We start from the raw sequence: 22547 nt of genomic DNA, 5'->3' as shown, positions 1-22547 counted from the left end.
CTATTTTGTAGATGCAGTAACTTTTGAGCAAACCAATCATTTTTTTTGGAAATGTTTTATAGCAGAAAGTAAAAAATATTGTTTTTTTTCAAAACTGTCACTCTTTTTTTGTTCATAGCGTAAAAAAAATAAAAACTGTAGAGGTGATCAAATACCACCAAAATAAAGTTCTCTTTGTGGGAAAAAAAGTACATCAATTTTGTTTGGGTACAGTGTCGCACGACCGCACAATTGTCAGTTAAAGCGACGCAGTGCCGTGTCGCAAAAAATGGCTTGGTCTTTAAGAGGGTAGTAAATCCTTCCGGGGCTGAAGTGGTAAAAGTTGTTCTTGTGAGTTGAGTTGTAACTTGTGCAGTTATGCAAAACAGCTACAGTATGTCACAAAAGTGAGTACACCCCTCACATTTTTGTAAATAGTATATCTTTTCATGTGACAACATTGAAGAAATGACACTTTGCTACAATGTAATGTAGTGAGTGTGCAGCTTGTATAACAGTGTATATGTGCTGTCCTCTCAAAATAACTCAAAACACAGCTATTAATGTCTAAACTGCTGGCAACAAAAGTGAGTACACCCCTAAGTGAAAATGTCCAAATTGGGCCCAAAGTGTCAATATTTTGTGTGGCCACCATTATTTTTCTTTGCTGCCTTAAAGCGGGGTTCCACCCTAAAGTGGAACTTCCGCTGATCGGAACCCTCCCCCCCTCCAGTGTCACAATTGGCACCTTTCAGGGGGGAGGGGGGTGCAGATCCCTGTCAAAGACAGGTATTTACACCCACTTCCGGGCATAGACTCCCGTCGGAGTCTACGCCATTTCCTGTCCTGCCGCGCTGTCTGCTGGGACACACACGGGTCTCAGAGACAGAGCGGACAATTCCTATTGCGCTGCGCGACTCACGCATGCGCAGTAGGGAACTGGGAAGTGAAGCCGATTCGCTTCACTTCCTGATTCCCTCACTTAGAATGGTGGCGGCAGCAGCCGAGAGCCGAGCGATCGATCGGCCTCGGCTGCCGGCATTGCTGGACCCCGGGACAGGTGAGTGTCCATTTATTAAAAGTCAGCAGCTGTAGTATTTGTAGCTGCTGGCTTTTAATATTTTTTTCCGCAGTACAGTCCCTCTTTAATCCTCTTGGGCATGGAGTTCACCAGAGCTTCACAGGTTGCCACTGGATTTCTCTTCCACTCCTCCATGATGACATCACGAAGCTGGTGGATGTTGGAGACCTTGAGCTCCTCCACCTTCCATTTAAGGATGCCCCACAGATGCTCAATAGGGTTTAGGTCTGGAGACATGCTTGGCCAGTCCATCGCCTTTACCCTCAGCTTCTTTAGCAAGGCAGTGGTCGTCTTGGCGGTGTGTTTGGGGTTGTTATCATGTTAGAATACTGCACTGTGGCCCAGTCTCTGAAAGGAGGGCATCATGCACTGCTTCAGGATGTCACATGTTGGCATTGATGGCATACATGTGGTGCATATATGTGGCCTTATGCAAACAGTTTTCTGTGCTGAGAGTTCGCGCCCTGCGTACTCCCAGCACACTCACCAGTGGGGACTGGAAAGCTTCCGATGCATACTTGCATTCATGAGCTTTCCTATCATATGACCTAACCTGGATGCCCATTTCCGCCTCTTGGCCTTTAAAAGGGCTGGTAGGCAGCAGCAGGAAGGGGTTAATATGTAAAATATCCAATAATAATAATTATGGCAAAAATGTGTGCATTTTACTGTATCTCTGTGTGTGAAAAATATTGCTAGCCTTACGTTTATACTGTATGTGTTTTATGGGGGATAATGTTCATGGAAAATAAATAATAAATGATTATTTTTCATAAAGATTGGAAGTTGAGTACCATCAATGTCCCCCCCCCCTTTTTTTTTTTATATAAATAGCCAATGAAAGTAGCAGGAATGGTGGTACAAGGAGGGAATAAGCCTTTGGAAGGCATTTGGGCATGAACGCCATTTGTTATAGTTAGGTAGCTATGTGCGCATTTACTTTACAAAGTGAACAGTTCTTCAGTAAATCAACTCTTAAGGGATATACACTATATTGCCAAAAGTATTGGGACACCTGCCTTTACACACACACACACAAACTTTAATGGCATCCCAGCCTTAGTCTACAGGGTTCAATATTGAGTTGGCCCACCCTTTGCACCTATAAAAGCTTCAGCTCTTCTGGGAAAGCTGTCCACAAGGCTTAGGAATGTGTCTATGGGAATGTTTGACCATTCTTCCAGAAGCTCATTTGTGAGGTCAGGCACTGATGTTGGACGATAAGTCCTAGGTCGCAGTCTCTGCTCTAATTGATCCCAAAGGTGTTTTATCGGGTTGAGGTCAGGACTCTGCGCAGGCCAGTCACATTCCTCCACCCCAAACTCGCTCATCCATGTCTTTATGGACCTTGCTTTGTGCACTAATCTAAATCATTTGGTGGAAGGGAAATTATGGTGTGGGGTTGTTTTTCTGGGGTTGGGCTTGGCAATTAGTTCCAGTGAAGGGAACTCTTAAGACGTCAGCATACCAAGACATTTTGGACAATTTCATGCTCCCAAATTTGTGGGAACAGTTTGGGGATGGTCCCAACATGTCTACACATCCAACGGACTAAGACTGGGATGCCATTAAAGTTTATGTGCGTTTAAAGGCAGACATCCCATTACTTTTGTCAATATAGTGTATTTTTTATTTTTTTTAATGGATAGTGTGCTAAGAAAAGTGCTTCAGTCCTTAATTGTCCATAGCTGTGGATTCCGGGCACCATTCATCCAGGGCCTTTGTCTGCATTGGGTGAATGGTGGGGGAAAGAGAGGTAGGCGGTAGGGCCACAGTATTGAACAGTGTTTGCTGACTCCGTTAAATCAGGAACAATTACTTCTTTTAAAAATGAAATAATGGCAAAGAATGAAAAAAGAAGATAATGCAGGAAAATATAGGTAGGAAGCGGTAGAGAGCATAATATCTATAATACAGAGAAAAAGTACTATGAAACAACATAAAAAAAATGACATCTGGGTATTCACTCCAAAACAGGGACAAGGAAATAAAACACGCCAGCCGCATTGGTCCTTTCTCTTTGGGCAATGACATTTCTAGGGTAAGAAGTACCTGTAGGCTTAGGTTATGCATTGGATCTGGGACATGATTTTTGTTTGAAAAACTACAAAAAAAAAAATCTTTCCTACTGCTCGGACTGTATGATGTAGCTGACAAGGTTACTCTAAGCAGCGTTGATTAGAGCAGTGAAAAGAGCAACAAAACGCAGAGCAGATCATCTGTCTGCTCTCACTGTGTCTATCCTGCCCCCTCCTCCCAGCTCCAGCTATTGCTCACTCCTGTATCTTAGGCTTTAAGCTCCCGTCTGTCATAATGATGCACTAGTGGGTGCATGCACACAAACAGCATGATTCCTACTGACTCTAATTGATCCTCAAGGGAATCTGTCAACAACAAAAGAGCAACTGAACACGCAGCAGGTCACTAACTATAGAAATGACCTGTATCCAGTATCTGCATTAACCACTTAAGGTCCGGAAGGATTTGTCCCCTTCCTGACCAGGCCATTTTTTGCGATACGGCACTACGTCTCTTTAACTGACAATTGCACAGTCGTGCAAGACTGTACCCAAACAAAATTGATGTCCTTTTTTTCCCACAAATAGAACTTTCTTTTGGTGATATTTGATCACCTCTGCAGTTTTTATTTTTTGCCCCATAAACAAAAAAAGAGCGACAATTGTTTTGTTTTTTTTAAACTATATTTTTAACTTTTTGGTAAAATAAATATTCCCCAAAAATTTTAAAAAAACGAATTTCTTCCTCAGTTTAGGCCAATATGCATTCTGCTACATATTTTTGGTAAAAAAAATCGCAATAAGCGTATATTGATTGGTATAGATTTAAGGCATTTTTATTATTATTTTTTTGTTTACTAGTAATGGCGGTGATCAGTGATTTTTAGCAGGACTGTGACATTGCGGCGGACAGATCGGACACTTTTTTGGGACCACTGACATTTAAACATTGATCTGAGCTAAAATTAGCCACTGATTACTGTATAAATGTCACTGGCAGGGAAGGGGTTAACATTGGGGGCGATCAAGGGGTTAAGAGTGTTCCCTGTGAGGTGCTGCTAACTGTATGGGGGATGGGCTGACTGAAGGAGGAGAGAGATCACTGTTCCTAATCACTAGCGTAGCCCCCTGTTCCTAAAAATAGGGGCTATAGTGTAAATTTAGTTTTTGGCTGAGCTGTAAACAGCTCAGATTGATTGTACATAGTTTATTGTTTCTGTTCTAAACTTGACTGTGTTGTGCATTTCCCACTGTTGCCAGTAGGTGTCACTGGTACCACAGGACAGTGTGAGAATTACAACTAGGTTCAGCTGTAATGAATATTATTTTTCTGGAAACAGCCCAGCAGGAGGTTCCTGGCCACTGTGCATTCTGGTGTAAGGATTAAGGGGTGTCAAAACAAAATGGTTGACAATATGTCTTTCTAAATACTTGTCTTTCTCTATCCTTCTCTGTAAAATAAGGACTCGTCATCTTTAGTCACGTACGCATAAGGAGAGGCCGCATCAGCCCTAAAAAGCAGTCTACGCCCAGAAGATTGTCTTATCAGCTGATAACACCCGGAGAATTGTCTTTCCTTTGCAAAAATGTTGTTTTTTTACATTTGCTGATGTTTGCTCTTTTCTGTCTATAAAAGAGAAGTAATAAAGAGCTCAGAGCCAGAGTCAGTCAGAGAAAGTCAGAGTTACGACGGACTTCTGAGCAGAAATACTGAATACCTCCGTGTCTCTTTGCTTAGATAAGAACTCTAACTAACAATTGGGAAACAGTAACATAACCTGACAAATAGGTGACTTGTTGAGGTCACACCTAACATTTCTGGCGCCGCGAACAAGGGACCTGCAGAAAGAAACTACAAGAGGCGAACGAACATAAGGACGGAACAAAGAGGCTGGGCACATCAAGAACCACAGACAAATCCTGCGCAGGTAAGAAAAGCTTTATTTTCTTATAAACTCTGTGCTTCTTAGATTTGTGCCCACCTGATCTGTCTGAATTGTTCTTCAGGTAAACACCAACCTCTGTAGTAAGCGGGTCTTGAACTTAATATTTTGGCTTATGTTACCGTTGTTTCTTGTCTGTCTACTTGTCATCTGTCTGTTGTGAATGAAATAAGCCCTGTTTGTATGGTGTGAATTGAAACATATATCATCCCAATGGGTAACGGAATGCGCCCTTAACTCGTAAGAGTACTTTGGGGGTCCGACACTTAAGTTTGATATACGCTTTTTGATTCATGAGCCTAAAAACGGGTTGAAAGTATAAGTCCTGACTGCCTCAATAAAGCAGGAATAAGAAACGAATGCTGAGAGATTCCATGGTAATGGGAAGGGAATAAAGGTCTCCACAAAGTCCCGGAGACCTAGTCATATGTGTTTGGCCACCAAAAGGGAATGCTTGTATATGTTGTAGCCGTCAGTCTGGTCATAATATTTGTCAATTGGCTAGCATATAAGGTAATTCGATTTCAGAAATCTCATCTAGGAGAGGTTTTTAATATTTTGGCACCCTAGGAGGAGAAGGCAACGAGACACTTAGTAAGTGATCCAAACGCCACCTAGGCAGGACTGTCAAAATGGGCCAGACACATGGTAAACCCCAGGAGGAATCTCAGAAATGTTATGCTGTTAAAGACATAATTACAATGTTGTATGGGAAGGATAAGGCACAGGGCACAAATAGGATTCTCAAGAAATTGGGGATGGATGGAGAAAATGGATTAAGTGTAGAAGGTTGGGAAGAAATAAAGAAAGACAGACAGGGAGAGATATTGCAGAACAGATGGGTATCACAAATACAATGTTTAATTAAGGTTTCCAACAGGGCTGAAGAGGAGGGATGGGAGTATTGTCAGGAAAAGGGTGGATGGGATATGAAGGTCCGACACAAAAGTCTTCCTTCTGCTCCCGGCGATAGGGTTAATACGGGAGATACTCCACCTCCTTATAACACCACCACACCAGGTAATGAAAGACCAAAACTTTATCCTTCCTTAAGAGGAAGAGGATGGGTATGCCGAGTATGCGGTACCCAGAACCCAGACTGGGCACAGGAATGTGTGCATTGCGGCGCTCAAAGACCAGAGCCCGTAGCTCCAGTCCATAGTCGGACTAGGGTAATACAAGTAAATAATCCAAATGCGGGTCAAGCAGGACAGCCACCTACAGTGACCCGACAAGTCGTTCTGAGGACATGGACACCTTGGTCGGCTGACACTCTTATGGCATTAATACAGAATGCTCCTGATCCCGTAGCAAAACCTGCCGCATTCTGTAGATTCGTGACACAATTACTAGACACACATGAAGCGACTTGGCAAGATGGGGAAGATTTGTGTAGACATAAAATGACACTAACGATGTTTAATCAATTTATGAATGAAATTGCTCCACATAGACCACAAGGGGATCCTACCACAGATCCACCAGGAATACACCCTCGTCATATAGACTCTAGACCCCTGTTTATTGCTCAGTTACGAGAATTTTGCCAAGGGAAACAGCAGGAAAGGGGTTCGACAGCGCCCATAAAACAGGCCCCAGGTCAGACTGTTACAGAATTTTACCTCAACATGGAAAGCATGATGGCTGACGAAGGTCTAGATTTAGCCTTACCCGTCACCATTAGGGCTTTCAATCGACAGTTTATGGAAGGACTAGTACCCCAAATAGGTGACAAACTGAAGGCATGTAGTCCCGAATGGAGAGCCATACGGGACAGAGGAACATTGTTGCAGAAAGCACAAGGCATAGAGGCTGATTTAGCAGAAACTAAACCCAGAAGGACACCGGGAGTTAACACTGTTGCCCGGGTCAATGAAGGAGGGAATTCCTCCCGTAAACCTCTTACCTGTTATTACTGCAACAAGGTGGGACATATAAAAAGAGACTGTAGGAAAAGGATAAAAGACGAACAGGAAGGAAACACGGACAGAGACACGAGGGACTACAGACAGAGGCGTACCAATGATAGGGACGATCCGACCGCATGACTTGCCCCAGTCCTAGCTGAATCAGAGAACAAAATGCTCCACATGTTGATGAAGGTGGAAGGTAAACATATTCCTTGTTTGGTTGACACAGGAGCGTCACGCAGTCTGTTGTCTGATTCAGTAGTCCCTCCACACATGACGTCCCGTGACACCATACCCATAAGTGGTTATGACGGTCTTTTGTCCGATGCCCCACTGACTAAACCTTTAAAAGTAAAAATAGGGAATGGCTACCGCCTGACACTTGTGTATTGTTGCAATATGTAGATGACCTATTGTTATGTTGTCCGGATAACGATACTTGTTTAAAAGCCACTCTCTCATTGTTACAATTCCTGGCTGAAAAAGGGTGCAAGGTGAATAGAACTAAGTTACAGGTATGTCAGAAAAAGGTTGTCTTTTTGGGCCACTGTATATTCCAGGGTACTCGACACCTCACTGAAGACCGAGTCCAGGCCATAAGACAAATGAATGTCCCACGCAATTTTAAGCAACTTCGTATGTTTCTGGGAATGGTGTCATATTGTAGACAATGGATACCACATGCCAGTTCTCTGATGCAGCCATTATATGATTGCTTGAAAATAGTACCCTATGTACTCACAGAAGCAGGTCATGAATCTTTTAGCACCTTAAAAAGGTTACTAATTTCGGCACCTGCGATCGGGATCCCTGATTATACCAAAACATTTCATTTGTACATTGCTGAAATCACGGGACACGCAACAGGGGTGTTGACACAACAACACATCAAACAAAGGCCGGTAGCATACTTCTCGGCGGCTCTCGATCCTGTCTCTAGAGGATCACCGTCCTGTGTACGAGCAGTTGCAGCAGTGTCAATTATCATTGAAAAATCCTCAGAAATTGTCTTAGACAATCCTGTAGTGGTACATACCACACATGACATACACGCCATCTTGTCACAGGTCCAGCCAAAACACATATCAATGGCAAGGCAGCTGCGTCTACAATGCACCTTGCTCCTACCCCCCAATGTTACCTTTCAGCGATGCACTTCTTTTAACTTAGCACAGCTTTTACCATTACAGACAGATTTGACAGGGGGGAGTAATGATGATAATGGTGTAGACACAGCACAAGATACTCAGGATTCTGACACACTTTCGTTTCAGGACATAACATCTGATGAACACGATTGTTTCCAACTTATGGAACAAGAAACCACGGGGTTCCCACATGTCACAGACATACCCATTACAAATGCAGAACACACACTGTACATAGATGGTAGTAGATTTGCCGATGACAAAGGTAAATATCACACAGGTTATGCTGTGGTAACGGACACACAGGTAATTGAGGCAAAGTCACTACCAGCACACATGTCGGCACAAGAAGCGGAACTAACCGCTCTAGAGAAAGCCCTAGAACACTTAGAGGGACAAGAAGGGAACATTTACACTGATTCCGCATACGCCTACGGTGTGGCACATGATTATGGCCACATATGGAAAGCTAGAGGTTACCTTACAGCAGCAGGCACACCTGTTAAACATGGTGAAGGAATCAAAAGAGTCCTGAACAATCTTCAAAAGGTTATAAGAGTAGCCATCATGAAGATAGCGGCACACACGAGCGCAAAAACAACTGAGGCAAAAGGAAACGCATTTGCAGATTTAACTGCAAAGAAGGCAGCTCTAGGGGAAGTAAGCCCTGAGACCTTAGCCACGGTACAGGTGAGTATGCCCGAAACCACATGGCAGCAGCTAATCGAACTACAGGAACAAGCAGGGGCTATTGAGAAGGACCGTTGGGTTAAGGAGGGAGCTGCACCAGGCCTTGACAATGTATGGAGAGAAGGAGACAAAATATGTCTACCCGCTTCTCTATACCCCGCAATGGCAGCGGCTGTCCACTTACCCACTCATGTCAGCTCCAATTCTATGTATAGGATTGTAAGCCAAGGATGGCTAGCCCCTGGATTCAGTAGTACTGCAAGGAACTACTGTGCTGCATGCCAAATCTGTCTGATTAATAACCCAGGACAGAGAGTGAAAACCCCACGTAAACATCAGGTCCGGGCCCAATATCCCTTTCAGAGACTGCAGATTGACTACATACAAATGCCTAAGAGCGGCCCCTTTGAATTTGTTCTCGTGTGCATCTGCCTATTTTCAGGCTGGCCCGAAAGTTATCCTGTGAAATCAGCTACGGCAAAAGCCACCGCCAAGAAACTGATTACTGAGCTGATACCTAGGTTTGGTCTCCCAGAAACAATAGAATCAGATAGGGGGACACATTTCACGGGAGAAATAATGCAAAATGTGATGGCAATGTTAGGGGTTCAACAAAGTTTTCATACTCCTTACCACCCACAGAGTTCAGGATCAGTAGAAAGAGTAAATGGTACAATCAAGCTGAAAATACAAAAAGCTATGCAGGAGTTGAACAAACCATGGCCTGAGTGCCTACCCTTAGCTTTGTTCTCTATTAGGTACACCCCAACAGGAAAAACAGGGTTATCCCCATATGAAATACTGTTTGGAAGTGCACCTAGATTAGGTTTATATTTTCCTCAAAGTATGCAATTACAATGTGATAGTTTAACTACGTATGTAATACAGTTGCAACAGCGTCTGACTAAAATCCACAAGAGTGTGTATTCTTCTCTTCCAGACCCTAATTCTGTCACAGGTACTCACGATCTACAACCAGGAGACTATGTGTATGTAAAGAAACATACCAGAAAGACACTGGAACCAAGGTTTGAAGGTCCTTTCCAGGTGCTATTGATTACAGCAACCTCAGTGAAATTGGAAGGGAAACCTACCTGGATCCACGCTTCTCATTGTAAAAAGGAGCCAGTTGGCAAATGACAACATGCATCTTTTTATTGTTTCAGTAATTCTGGCTAATAGTTTGGTTACCTCACAGAATAAAATACACAAGGATGAAGGATTTTCTAAAAAAATGTTATTACTGAAGTTTAAATATGCTTATGCCCAGAAGTCAGGATATGAGAAATGTTGGATTTGTAGCAAATTACACCCCAGCACAGCAAGTATACCACTGATGGCAGTTCCTATAAACTATACTGATCTTGCTAACAGTAGCATTAACATAATTAGAACAAATACCAGCGAGACAGTAATGTTTAAGTCAAATGGTCTCGCCTTTTCCCCTGATTGGTGTTTCAACTTAGGGAACACAACGGGAGGAAATGGAGAATGCCAAGACAGCAAGTTTAATTTGTCCATTGTCGTATTAAATGGAAGCTTCTATCCCAGTAATTCCAGCACACACCAGACATTATCTGACTTCCTCACTAACATTGTGGATAATAATGTTAGGTGGTTAGTATCCAACTTATCCCTCTATGGATACACCTCTCGTTATAGAAATGATATCAGTTCAAGATCAGTAGCTCTAGGAAACAATATATACATCTGTTGTGAGGATAAATGTTATACTTGGATACCTAGAAGAGCTCAGGGATGGTGCTACCTCGCAAGTTTAGTACCAGTAATGGGAGTAGTAGGTGATGAACGAGGTGATCACCTATTAGAAGCTAGCATGCACCCTAGATATCCCCTCAGGTATCGTAGTAAAAGAGAAATATTCCTGAAGAAGGACATGGCATGGGTTTGGTTCCCGTCCTGGACAGGATGGGGTATAGACTTAATGAAAAGACTAAATAACTATACAGGAATTATTAATGATGTTTTGGAGAAAAACTCTGATGACATTACTAAGTTAAATCTGGAGACCAGAGCCATCAGACAACAATTAGAATTACATGAATTAGCAATTGAAAGTATGAGTGCAGCACTGACAGGACTCTGTGAAACTACTGAGGACTATGAGTGCTGTACTTGGATACATAACACCAGCATTGAGGTACCTGACTATTATGACATCATTGCACAACACCGTACGGAAGTAAAGAATTTACAAGAGAAGGCCCGAAATATTGGTCGCGACTGGGATCCGTTTGGTGGAACTTTTAGTTTCTCAGGGTTATTCTCTTGGGTTAAGAAGGCAGCAATGACGATTATAGTGGTGCTCTTATTCGTATTTTTCTTTTATGCATGCTTTAAGTTGCTCATGTGCTTTTGCAAGAAAGCCAAGGTAAATGATGCGGAAAAGATGGAACTTTTGTGAAGATAGGTAGATTTAGATCCTTGACATCACCCATCTGTCAGAAAAGCCACTCTTCCTGAATTTTAGATGTTGGTACTGTCCAGGGGGATGGGTGTATACCCCTCTGACAACTCGCGGTCAGGGAGAGTACTCTGGATATAGGCCGACTAGAACTTGTTCAGGTGGACCCAGGGCAAGAGGGAGGGGTGATGTCAAAGGGGGAAATGTAAGGATTAAGGGGTGTCAAAACAAAATGGTTGACAATATGTCTTTCTAAATACTTGTCTTTCTCTATCCTTCTCTGTAAAATAAGGACTCGTCATCTTTAGTCACGTACGCATAAGGAGAGGCCGCATCAGCCCTAAAAAGCAGTCTACGCCCAGAAGATTGTCTTATCAGCTGATAACACCCGGAGAATTGTCTTTCCTTTGCAAAAATGTTGTTTTTTTACATTTGCTGATGTTTGCTCTTTTCTGTCTATAAAAGAGAAGTAATAAAGAGCTCAGAGCCAGAGTCAGTCAGAGAAAGTCAGAGTTACGACGGACTTCTGAGCAGAAATACTGAATACCTCCGTGTCTCTTTGCTTAGATAAGAACTCTAACTAACAATTGGGAAACGGTAACATAACCTGACAAATAGGTGACTTGTTGAGGTCACACCTAACACTGGGAAGGGGTATTTATTGTACAGATGCCATGTGCTCTAGTCAGTTCTTACCTCGGGCCCCTCTGGGCTGAGACTGTATCGCTGCATCTTCTGCAGTAGGCCTGGGGCCTACTACTCCTGAGGTGGTCCTTAGGCTGTCTTGCCTGAATGGAAGAAGCAGAGTCAATCTGAGTAGATCCAGGGGAGCACACTTGCTGGAGAGAGCCAGGATGAAGGCTCTCAGAAGGGCTCACTTGGAGGAGGCACCTGTATGTAACTACCCTTACAGTACCGCTGGGTTGGCTTAAAGGTTCTGATACTGTCAAGTTGCTCTACAATCTAATCAAGGTAATACGCTCCTGGCTGCTAAGTTTGCGAGAGACACTTATCCAGGCATCTACTGGCTGCTAAGTCTGTGAGAGAGGCTTATCCAGACATCTTACTGGTTGCTAGGTCTGTGTGAGAGACCTACCCAGGTATTCAAGATCTGCTGAAAGAAAGTTGTTTGTCCTTTGATTCAAGGAGTCTGTAAGTAATCTGCTAAAAAGGATATCTGAAACCTCCCCTCAACCTCTTTTCTACAACCTTTCTCAAGTTCTAATTAAAGCATTGAAAAATACATAAAGTGACTGGCGCCCACATTTTTTCTAACTTCCCATTATAGCCATGGACTCGGCCCTGGGGTGAATGTAAGCTTGCTCCCTGTATCTGGAGGTACTTTCCTGCTCCCAGTAGACCGAGGGGGGTGCTACACTAGGAACAGACAATCTCTCTCTCCTCCCCTGACAGAACGGGAATCGGTTTGACAGATCCCTGTTCTGCCTGTCTCTGGAGCGATCGTGGGTGGCATTGAGTCTGCAGGACCCACTGGTTGGCTCCCCTGCTCGCGAATGGGTGCGCAAATTCTTTATTCATCCATCAGAGTTACAGCATATAGCTGCAGACTAAAATCAATTGTAAAATCTTCTGTGCTAATCCACAAAATTGTGGACACCTGAAAAACATATGTCTAACAGCAATTTTAAATGAATTAATACTAGGTATAACAGCCAGCAAGTAGTGTATTATTTGAGTTTTCTTTTTTCCCCCATTATTTTCAACTTTTGATCCGGCCAGTAATTTATTTTTTAAAAAACAATTGCTTCAATATAGAGATATCTTCTATTCTTTCACCACTGGTGCTCAAGTAATGGATGGCCTTAATGGAAGTAATGGAAGTGTTACTAAATCCACAACAGTAAAATCAGTCGGTATATACAGTAAAGCATGCTTGTTATACTCACTGTGGAAATTAAGGGGTTAATCCTGCGCATTGTGTAAAAAGTCTGTTTGATCCTGTCTTCTCTGATCCTCCCCTTCTTCCACAGTCCCCGATCCATCTACTGATAGTACAGAGCCTTGAGGGCACTCTGCACATTCATGCAGCCTCATAGGACAATTAGAGGAGAATGAAATGTCCTCCTACAAGCTATAACCTGTGCTCGGCCTGATAGAAGTCACAAAACTGCTATATACTGCTGATGAGAAAAGTTATTTAGCAGTTTATATTTACTAAAATAACTGCATTTCCATGTTCTGTGTACTGTGGGAGACCAGATATTGTGAATGCAGGGTCCTGGGTTTAGTACAAAGTTGGAATGTATGTATAAAAATGACCCACATGCTGAAATGTATGGTGGTAATACTACTTTATCAAATAAGTGGACTGCAGTATGAAAACACTTTTTTTTCAGAACACCGTGGGGGTTATTTAAGAAAGGTAAATCCACTTTGCACTGCAAGTGCACTTGAAAGTGCAGTCACTCTCAATCTAAGGGGTAGATCTGAAATGAGGGGAAGCTCTGCTGATTTTATCATCCATTCATGTGCAGGCTAAAATGCTGTTTTTTATTTCCCTTGCATGTCCCCCTCAGATCTACAGCGACTTTACTTCCAAGTGCACTTGCAGTGCAAAGTGGAGTTTCCTTTAGTAAATAACCCCCCGTGTCTCAAATTTTTTGCTAATGTAATTTATTCAGTATGTTACATAAAATTTTCCACGATGCAAAGCACTGCAACGGTGGCATGAACAGCCTCCTCTGTCTTTATTTTTACACTTTTGGTGGGCGGCTGGGGGCTAGTAAAACCTGTTTTTAACATCCTGTGGATGTCTGTATAAGAGGCCTAAGACAGGAAGTGTGGCACTGGCCAGATCAGCAGGTGAAATTAAAGGAAAAGAAAAAAACTAATGCAGCTACCACAATTAATGATTGGTAGGTTGCAATATATTAAATTTTTTAGGGGGTTTAAGTGCATTCTGGGTGCAGCCATGCTGGATTTACCACAGATGGGATGTCCAGATATCTGATGCTATACAGCTTTCCACAAAGCTGTAAAAATAACCAAACAAGGCACCAAAACTACAAATTTTAAACGAAAGGTGGGTACCGGGGGTGGTTATTCTCCACAAAGTCATTTCTGCTGTCTCATCCTGCTTTTAACACTGTAACCGTGTGACAAACATGTGACAGCGTAGCCACAGACTCCAAATAATTCCTTAGCAAATCAGCTAATATGCATATTATGAACCCTCCCAATGACAAATCCTGAGACAAAGAGCTGAATTACAAGCAAACAGCTAAATACACAAGTTAAATGCAATGGGGGTTATTTCCGAAAGGCAAATCCACTTTGCACTAAAAGTGCACTTGGAAGTGCAGTCGTTGTAAACCTAAGGGGTAGATCTGAAATGAGGGGAAGCTCTGCTGATTTTATTATACAATCATATGCAAGTTAAAATGCTGTTTTTTATTTTCCTTCCATGTCCCCCTCAGATCGACAGTGACTTTACTTCCAAGTGCACTTTCAGTGCAATTTCAAGTGCACTTTGCACTTGTAGTGCAAAGTGGATTTGCCTTTCGTAAATAACCCCCAATATGTAAATATTTCACCGTCCAAATGTCTTGTAGTTCTCTCCAGCCAATCTTGTAATCTAGACACTCTTCACAGACAGTTAGGTCCTGGCAATCTCTACAGACTACTTTGCAGTTAAAGGGGTTGTAAACCCTTACGTTTTTTCTATGCATTGAGGTGAAAAACCTCTTGTAGTGCACCAGCCCTCCAGATCCCCCATTTTACTTACCTGTGCCAGATTGTTCCTGCGCCAGGGACGGGCACACCCGCTCCAGTCAGTGTCTCGGGCCCTGATTAGATAGATTGATAGCAGCACAGCCGTTGGCTCCCGCTGCTGTCAATCAAATTCAATGATGTGCAAGCCGTGGGGGGGGGGGGGGGGGTGGGTCAAAGCCGAGTCCTGCTGTCTTTGTCAATGGGCGCCTCAGCAGGACACGGGAGTGCCCCCACACGGATGCCCTGAGGGAGAGAGCTTCTCCAACGGGGCACTCAAGAAGAGGAGGAGCCAGGTGCAATCGGGGCCACTTTATGCAAAACCAACTGCACAGAGGAAGTATGACATGTTTGTTTTTTAAATAAAAAAAAAAGGAACCTTTAGTTATCCTTTAAGCAATTTAGACCAGGATGTAACTCGGCCTGTGATTGGACAATGAAGAAGCAGCAGCTTATTAGCCATCTCTGTACTCTAATGCTGCATACACACGACCAGACTTTTCGACGGACTAGGTCCGATGGTCTTCCCGACAGACTTTCGGCAGAGTTCCGATGGACTTTCCGAACAAACGGACAAGCACGCCAAAGTCTGATGGAATCGAACGTGATGACGTACGACCGGACTAGAATAAGGAAGTTCATAGCCAGTAGCCAATAGCTGCCTTAACATCGGTTTTCGTCCGTCGGACTAGCATACAGACGAACTGATTTTTCAACCGGACTCGAGTCCTTTGGAAAGATTTGAAACATGTTTTATTTCTAGGTCCGTCGGACTTTTGGGAAAAAAAAAGTCAGCTGGAGCCCATACACGATCGTAATATCCGACGGATTCATTCCATCGGACCTAGTCCGTCGAAAAGTCCAGTCGCATGTACGCGGAATTAGCTTCTGTAAGCATGCAAGGTTTCCAACCATCAGTAAATTTACTGAGAGTTTGTAAAAATCAGTGATGTGTACAACTGTCTGTAAATATCAGGGGCTGATAATTTGCCATGCTGTGTTGACTTTTTAGGTGTAAATCAGGCAAAATTACTTTTCATGGGTATCGCCAGTGTTTCCATGTTGTGTGTGTATACTGTTTAAATATCTTAGTTTTTAAGAGAAGTTCTGTCTTTTTTTAATTTGTCAGTAAAAAAAAAAAGTGTTCCACCAGTAAATTTTCCATGTCCTGTCAGTAAAAAATGCTGCAGGAGGCTGACAACACTGCAAGCATGTGTTATACTGACAGCACTGCACAAAGCAAGAGAGAACTAGATCAGTTTTACAGGAGGTGGGTATCAAGTCAAGCTCAGATGCTTATTGTATATATATATATATATATATATATATATATATATATATATATATATATATATATATATATGATTTATATATATATATATATATATATATATATATTTTTTTTTTTTTAACAAATGCTTAACTATATATAATTTTTCACTGGAATTTAACTTTTCAGTGAGCCCGTTATGTGCCCATCCAGGGACAAGTTCCACTCATGCCCCCACTAACCCGTTCTACAGCAGCCCACAAAAACGTTTTAAATTCTGATTGGGTGTAAGTTGGAGCTTAAACAGGAATAAAAACTTGCTCACGTGTGACAACATTCAGGGCTGGTAACTGGCTGCTCTGGTAGTAAATAAGATCACTTATTCCCCCAATTCTCATTATCATTAAAAAATGTAAAAATTTAAATTAAAAAAAAATTTTAATTTAGGTCAAACACCTAAACTGGGGGAAACCCATATACGTCCTAGTTACTACTAGAAATGTAACTGACCCAAGCGTCCTTCATGAATACAACTGTTGACACATGTAAAACTATATATCTAAGCCTTGTACACACGGTCGGACATTCCGACAACCAAATCCGTCGGATTTTGTCCAAAACCTTTGCATACACACGGTCGGACAAAGTTGTCGGAAAATCTGATCTGATCAGAATGTAATGACATTATTTCGTTATGACGGGCCTACGTTCACGCTAGTAGCCAATAGCTTTGGTGTAGGAATTTGATCTGAGCATGCGTGGCACTTTGTCCAATCGGAATTCTCTACACATGATCGGACAAGGTCCGATCGGATCATGTTGTCGGAAAATTTTACCGACAAGTTGGAAAGCTTGGTCTGTCGGATACTCCGACGGAAACAGTCCGATGGAGACCACACACAGTCAGATTATCCGACAAAACGGTCCGATCGGACTCATTCTGTCGGAATCTCCGACCGTGTGTACAAGGGCTAAGTGTGAAACCGGATAGGTGAAAAAAGATGCCACATTGCATATGGATAAATGCAGGTTATGTATGAATGCTATCAGACTGTATTACTATGAAATTTTCATAAAACCTGGGGCGCGATCTTTTAAGATGTGCATGATCGCCATTTTTGAAAAGGTCTCTTCCAGTTGTTCAAGTTTCATCCCAGAACCTGAAAATATACCTGTAGTTTAAAGTTCACTATACACTTTACAATCTGACCATAAAATGTCCATACAATCCAATTTAGTTTCACTAAAACAGTAATAGGAGGTCTTATCTAGTCTATCCAACAAATCTGTATCCACCCAAAGAGGCCTTTCCACTACTTGCCAACAGATCTAAAGGAGATTGTACAATCAGATTGTACTATGTATGGCGAGCCTGTTTTCCACCTAAAGTGGCCTTAGTTTGTGTATGTTTTTGTGTATTATGTGTGATACATCATTGCCTTCTTTTAACAGAAGATATTTACATATCCTCACTTCCAGCACAAAACCCCAAAACAAGGGATTCAGTTTCTGCTTATAGGTAAGTGGGCAGTCGTGCTACACATTCCTTTTTGTCCCTTTTAACCACCTGTGCATCCAGAAGCACCTATGTATAGTACAGGAATAGCTACAATTTTACAGAGCCAATATTACCAAATTGCATACAGCAGGCTTCTTAGCCCCTATCAGTGCAAGATATGGCTTTACTGGTATCACTGTATGATAGAGAAAAAAATATTAGACTATACCCTTCAGGTTTAAAGACAGAAATGACTGTAACTATGTCAGGATGTGAAATATGCTCCTGCTATGTAAATGAAAAAAATAAATAAACACAAAACTTATGGAGATGATTAAAGACGTATACCTATATTAACAAATAAATTCATTATAGTAATAACAAAAAATCAATAAATAAAAAAAAAAATAAAAAAAAAAAATATATATATATATATATATATATATATATATATATATATATATATATATATATATATATATATATACTGTATGAGAAAATGTTTGCAATGGTCCTAATCAGCAAGTGTGTATTAAAATAGATGAAGAAAACTATTGATTGATCTGTTGGTGGGTTAATGTGGAAAAAACGATTACATTTTCGTTAAGTGTGCCATGCTTTAGTCACAGCCCCAATGGCCCTAGGGTGAAAGTGGAGCAATATTATTGATTAATGCAAATATTAAATGTAATGGGACTAAGCATAGTTGCAGATTAATTTTTATCTGTATCGATTGTCACTGAGTACATAGGAAAATTATTTTTATCTTCTGCTATATCTTATGCTATGCCACCCAAGTTTTGTTGCATGTCTGTCAAGGTTAAGGACGGTTAGATGTATTGATATCAGTGCAGTATATCAGCTTTGTATGGTATCCTCCCAGTCATTTTCAGCCACAGCTTCTACTTCTTATTCAAGAGATAAATACCATCACTCTACAACAAATAACTCTTTGCATTCTTACAGCAAAGTCATTGAAGGGTTTCACAATCCAGAAGAGGAGACTCTAGGTTTTACATACAGTTGTGGTTACATTAATATAATGCCATTATAAGATGTCTATGCCTTATTTCATTAGTACTCATAAAAGCCTGTAAAGTTGCTAATAACAGATTGAAAAATTGCAAAGTTTTCGGATGGTGTGTCACCTTATGTCACCAATGCCCTTGACAAGACAATGCAAGGTAGTTAAGCCAGTTTTCTTATAGGCTGTGCATTTTAAGACTTCAAGAGCGACATACATGTTAGTATAAACACAACCTAAGTGGAAATGTACTAATATTCGAATGATGTGATTACACAAGGACTGCAAAACTACAAATCTGCTTGGAACATAGACTCTGAACCTGCACGATGATAAAATATAGATTACATACTAGAAACAGAGGGTGACTGTAAAGCATGCAAACAGGGTGGTGAGGGCAGAGGAGGGCATTGAGGTTTTGGGGATGCTAAGGCAAGGACAAAAAGTTGATGAGCCTAGAACTCTCACCTGACCAAACACAGAACTCAGAATTGGGTGCAGCTCCACAAACAGGGGCTCCGAGTCTGGATCGGGGTCACTGTCACTGCTCTTGGCCGGTGGAAGGTCACTGACTTTGGTTGGCTGGGTGGAAGCTCCTTCTGAAACCTTTTCAGCCTCTTTCTTCTTTGTTCTGTGTTCATTTCTAGTCTCTGGCTGCTCCTTGGGATTGGGAGACACCAGCCTGGGACTAGGTGTGTGTTCCCTAGGACTGGGTGGGTAGTCCCTGGGACTGGAAGGTTGCTGCCTGGGACTGTGTGAATGGTGCCTTGGACTGGGAGACTGCTGCTTGGGACTGGGAGTCTGCCTATGTGGAGTCATGTGCTGGTGACTAGGATGAGGGTGGTGAGTGGGAGTCTGTGGATGATGACTTTGATAATTAGGATGGTGCTGAATATGACTATGGTGCTCAGCAGCAGGTGGGCTGCTGGAGTGATAGTACCTTGAAGGGTACTGGGAATAAATGGAAGGGGACTGATGCGGATTAGCGGGGTACTGGACATATTGAGGGCTGGTGGGGTGTCTAGGCTTTCGTGCCCCCTCTTGCGGAGGGAGTCTTCTCATTATCGGGGGGCTTTCGGTTGTCCGTGGCGATAGCCGTCTCCGTCCCCCAGAAAGTCCACTCTCCCTGGGGTGGCATAGAGGCCTCCTGAAGCTTGGATCAGTCTCATGGGGCAGCTGGTATCTGTGATGAACTCTCCTGTTCTCCCCAGTGCTCAGCACAGAGCTGCCGCTGTCGTTCATGTCTCTGGAGCCTGCTCAGTCCTGCCATAGGATGCTCAGCACACGGACAGCCGAGGCACAGGCATGTTCTACCGGCCACGTCTGTTCAGCACCACCGCGCCAGTGACAGCTCCAGCACACAGCTTGAATGGGAGGGAGGAGGGAGCTGAAATGGAAAGGGAGGAGCGGATCAGAAGGTGGATGACACAGGAGAGAGAGAGAGATGAGGAGAGGACTCACATCATTTCTTCCCATCATTTCCAATAAAAGTCCAGACATCTCACAATGCCCTGCTTGTGTCACATACACATTCATCCATGCATGTATGCACATGTTCATGCACCTAGATCTCTAATGTGTTTTTATATTTAATGCAGGTATTTATCATTTACACATCAATTCCTGCCTTCAAGGAGCTTACAATCAAATAATGAGTGTACACATTTCATAAATTATTCATTTATTTTCTGATAGGAATAATCTACAATCGACAACCTATTCAATCGATACGACACACACTGGGAAGTGGATTTTGATCGATAGTTGAAAGATGTGATCATAGGTTATTGATTGCATTTCGATTTCCACACTTAAAATCCGATTAATCAAAATACTACAAACAGTATAAACAAAGCATCTTGGTGCTGGCGATCAACGCAACAAGATCAATCATTTTCTGCCTTTTTTTGTCCGATTTGATGTGCGATTTAATGAAAATGATCAAATCCACAAACGATTAAACAGCCATATCTTCCCCTTCCCCCTGTTCTTCCCAAGATATGGTATAGATTTATGTGGACAGTTTTCTTCGTTATTACATAGTCTTCTTTATTTGCTTACTATTTACCTTGCGTTCAATGTAAAATATGTCTCTACATTAAGATGCACTTTCAGATATGACCTTTTTGGGGGGGTTTTTGTTGGTTAACATATGTTTTTTTTTATTTGGTACATCGACTATAACATCCTGGCTATTTACCTTGTTGCTGTTATTTGATGATGTGATATTCTTTGAACTCCTGTCTTACCTTGATTGTCTGTAATGCCGCGTTCACACGGCTGAAATTTTCGACAGCAAAGGTCTGACGGAACAAATCCGTCAGACAATTCGACCATGTGTGGGCTTTAGCGGACCTTTGCTGTCGAAAAATCACACGGATTTTAGATTTAGAACATGTTTCAAACCTATCCGATGGACACGAGTCCAGTTGAAAAATCCGTTCACCTGTATGCTAGTCCGATGGACGAAAACCGACGCTAGGGCAGCTGTTGGCTACTGGCTATGAACTTCCTTATTCTAGTCTGGTCGTATGTCATCACGGTCGAATCCGTCGGACTTTGGTGTGATTATGTGTGGCCAAGTCTGTTCGTTCGGAAAGTCCATTGGAAGTCCGCCAAAAGTCAGTCGGGAAGACCGTCGGACCTAGTCTGCCGGAAAGTCCGGTTGTGTGTACGTGGCATTACTGTTAAACCTCAATAAAACAGCCATAACTTCCTTTCCAATCGATTGAGCTTGGGTTTCCCACTAGAGAATTAGCTGTCGGTTCAGCACCGCATCTACATATCAACCCATCCATGCGGAGTGTATGTTAAGTTAATGACACCCTGCAATCAGTTTGCAAAATGCAGTACGATTTGCAGAACATCCTTGCGAACATTGCGATCATTGTGAACATCCTTGCGATCCAATTCTGGTGCAGACAAAAAAAAAGAGTCCTGCAACAGTTTGGTGCGAATGCAGTGTGATTTCAGGCATACAAATCCATGGCTCAAATCGAACCCCAAAGACACCGCATGTAAGTCGCACAGGAATGTGCTGTGATTCCAGTGCGAATTAACATGCAATGTCTCCACCGCAGCAGTGTGAAACCAGGCTTAGACTCGGTTTTGATTGAATTCCTTAATACTGTGTCAACTAGACAGGCAAAAATATTATCAATTGTTTTGCATCAATTGGCAGCACTGGGATACTTTGTACATTAATCTGATCCTGTGTCAATCGGATTATGATATTGCATAGTTGAAACAGAGATGTGGTAAATAATTGATGATTCTAAAGCCCCGTACGCACGATCGGAAATCCCACCAGCAAAAGTCCGATGAGAGCTTTTGGTCGGATATTCCGACCGTGTGTATGCTCCATCGGACTTTTGCTGGCAGAATTTCCGCCAGCAAAAGATTGAGAGCAGGTTCTCTATTTTTCCGATGGAAAAAGTTCAGATCGGAAATTTCGATCGTCTGTAGCAATTCCGACGTGCAAAATTCCTACACATGCTCGGAAACAATTCGACGCATGCTCGGAAGCATCGAACTTAATTTTCTCGGCTTGTCATAGTGTTGTATGTCATCGTGTTCTTAATGGTCGAAAGTTCAGAGAACTTTTGTGTGAGGGTGTGTATGCAAGCCAAAGTTGAGCGGAATTCTCTGATCATGTGTACGCAGCATTAGTTGCGATCGCATCCTAACTATCAATCAAAATCCACTTCTATGTGTGGGGTATTTATCAAATGGCTTGTCGACTATAGATTGATTCTTCCCATCAGAAGAGATGGACCTAAAAAGAAATCAAACATTTATCATAGTGTGTATGGCCACCATAAATTGATCGGAA

The 22547-nt window shown here is 42.3% G+C and overlaps 1 protein-coding gene across 1 annotated transcript in view; it reads right to left on the bottom strand.

Annotated features, from left to right (window-relative positions):
* CABP1 (calcium binding protein 1) overlaps positions 1-20083 on the bottom strand; it is an 86820-nt gene extending 66737 nt beyond the window's left edge. Inside the window, exon 1 of the mRNA XM_077461478.1 lies at positions 19184-20083. Coding sequence (XP_077317604.1) covers positions 19184-19957 — 774 coding nt within the window. The 5' untranslated portion in view covers positions 19958-20083. The remainder of the gene's footprint in view (positions 1-19183) is intronic.
* Between the last annotated feature and the right edge of the window lie 2464 nt (positions 20084-22547).

Source organism: Lithobates pipiens, unplaced genomic scaffold, assembly GCF_037356315.1.
Source record: "Lithobates pipiens isolate NorthernLeopardFrog02 unplaced genomic scaffold, aLitPip1_a1.2 Scaffold_3, whole genome shotgun sequence".
Taxonomy (NCBI): Eukaryota; Metazoa; Chordata; class Amphibia; order Anura; family Ranidae; genus Lithobates; species Lithobates pipiens.
Note: the sequence above shows the minus strand (reverse complement) of the source record. Positions and strands in the feature narration are given on the sequence as shown.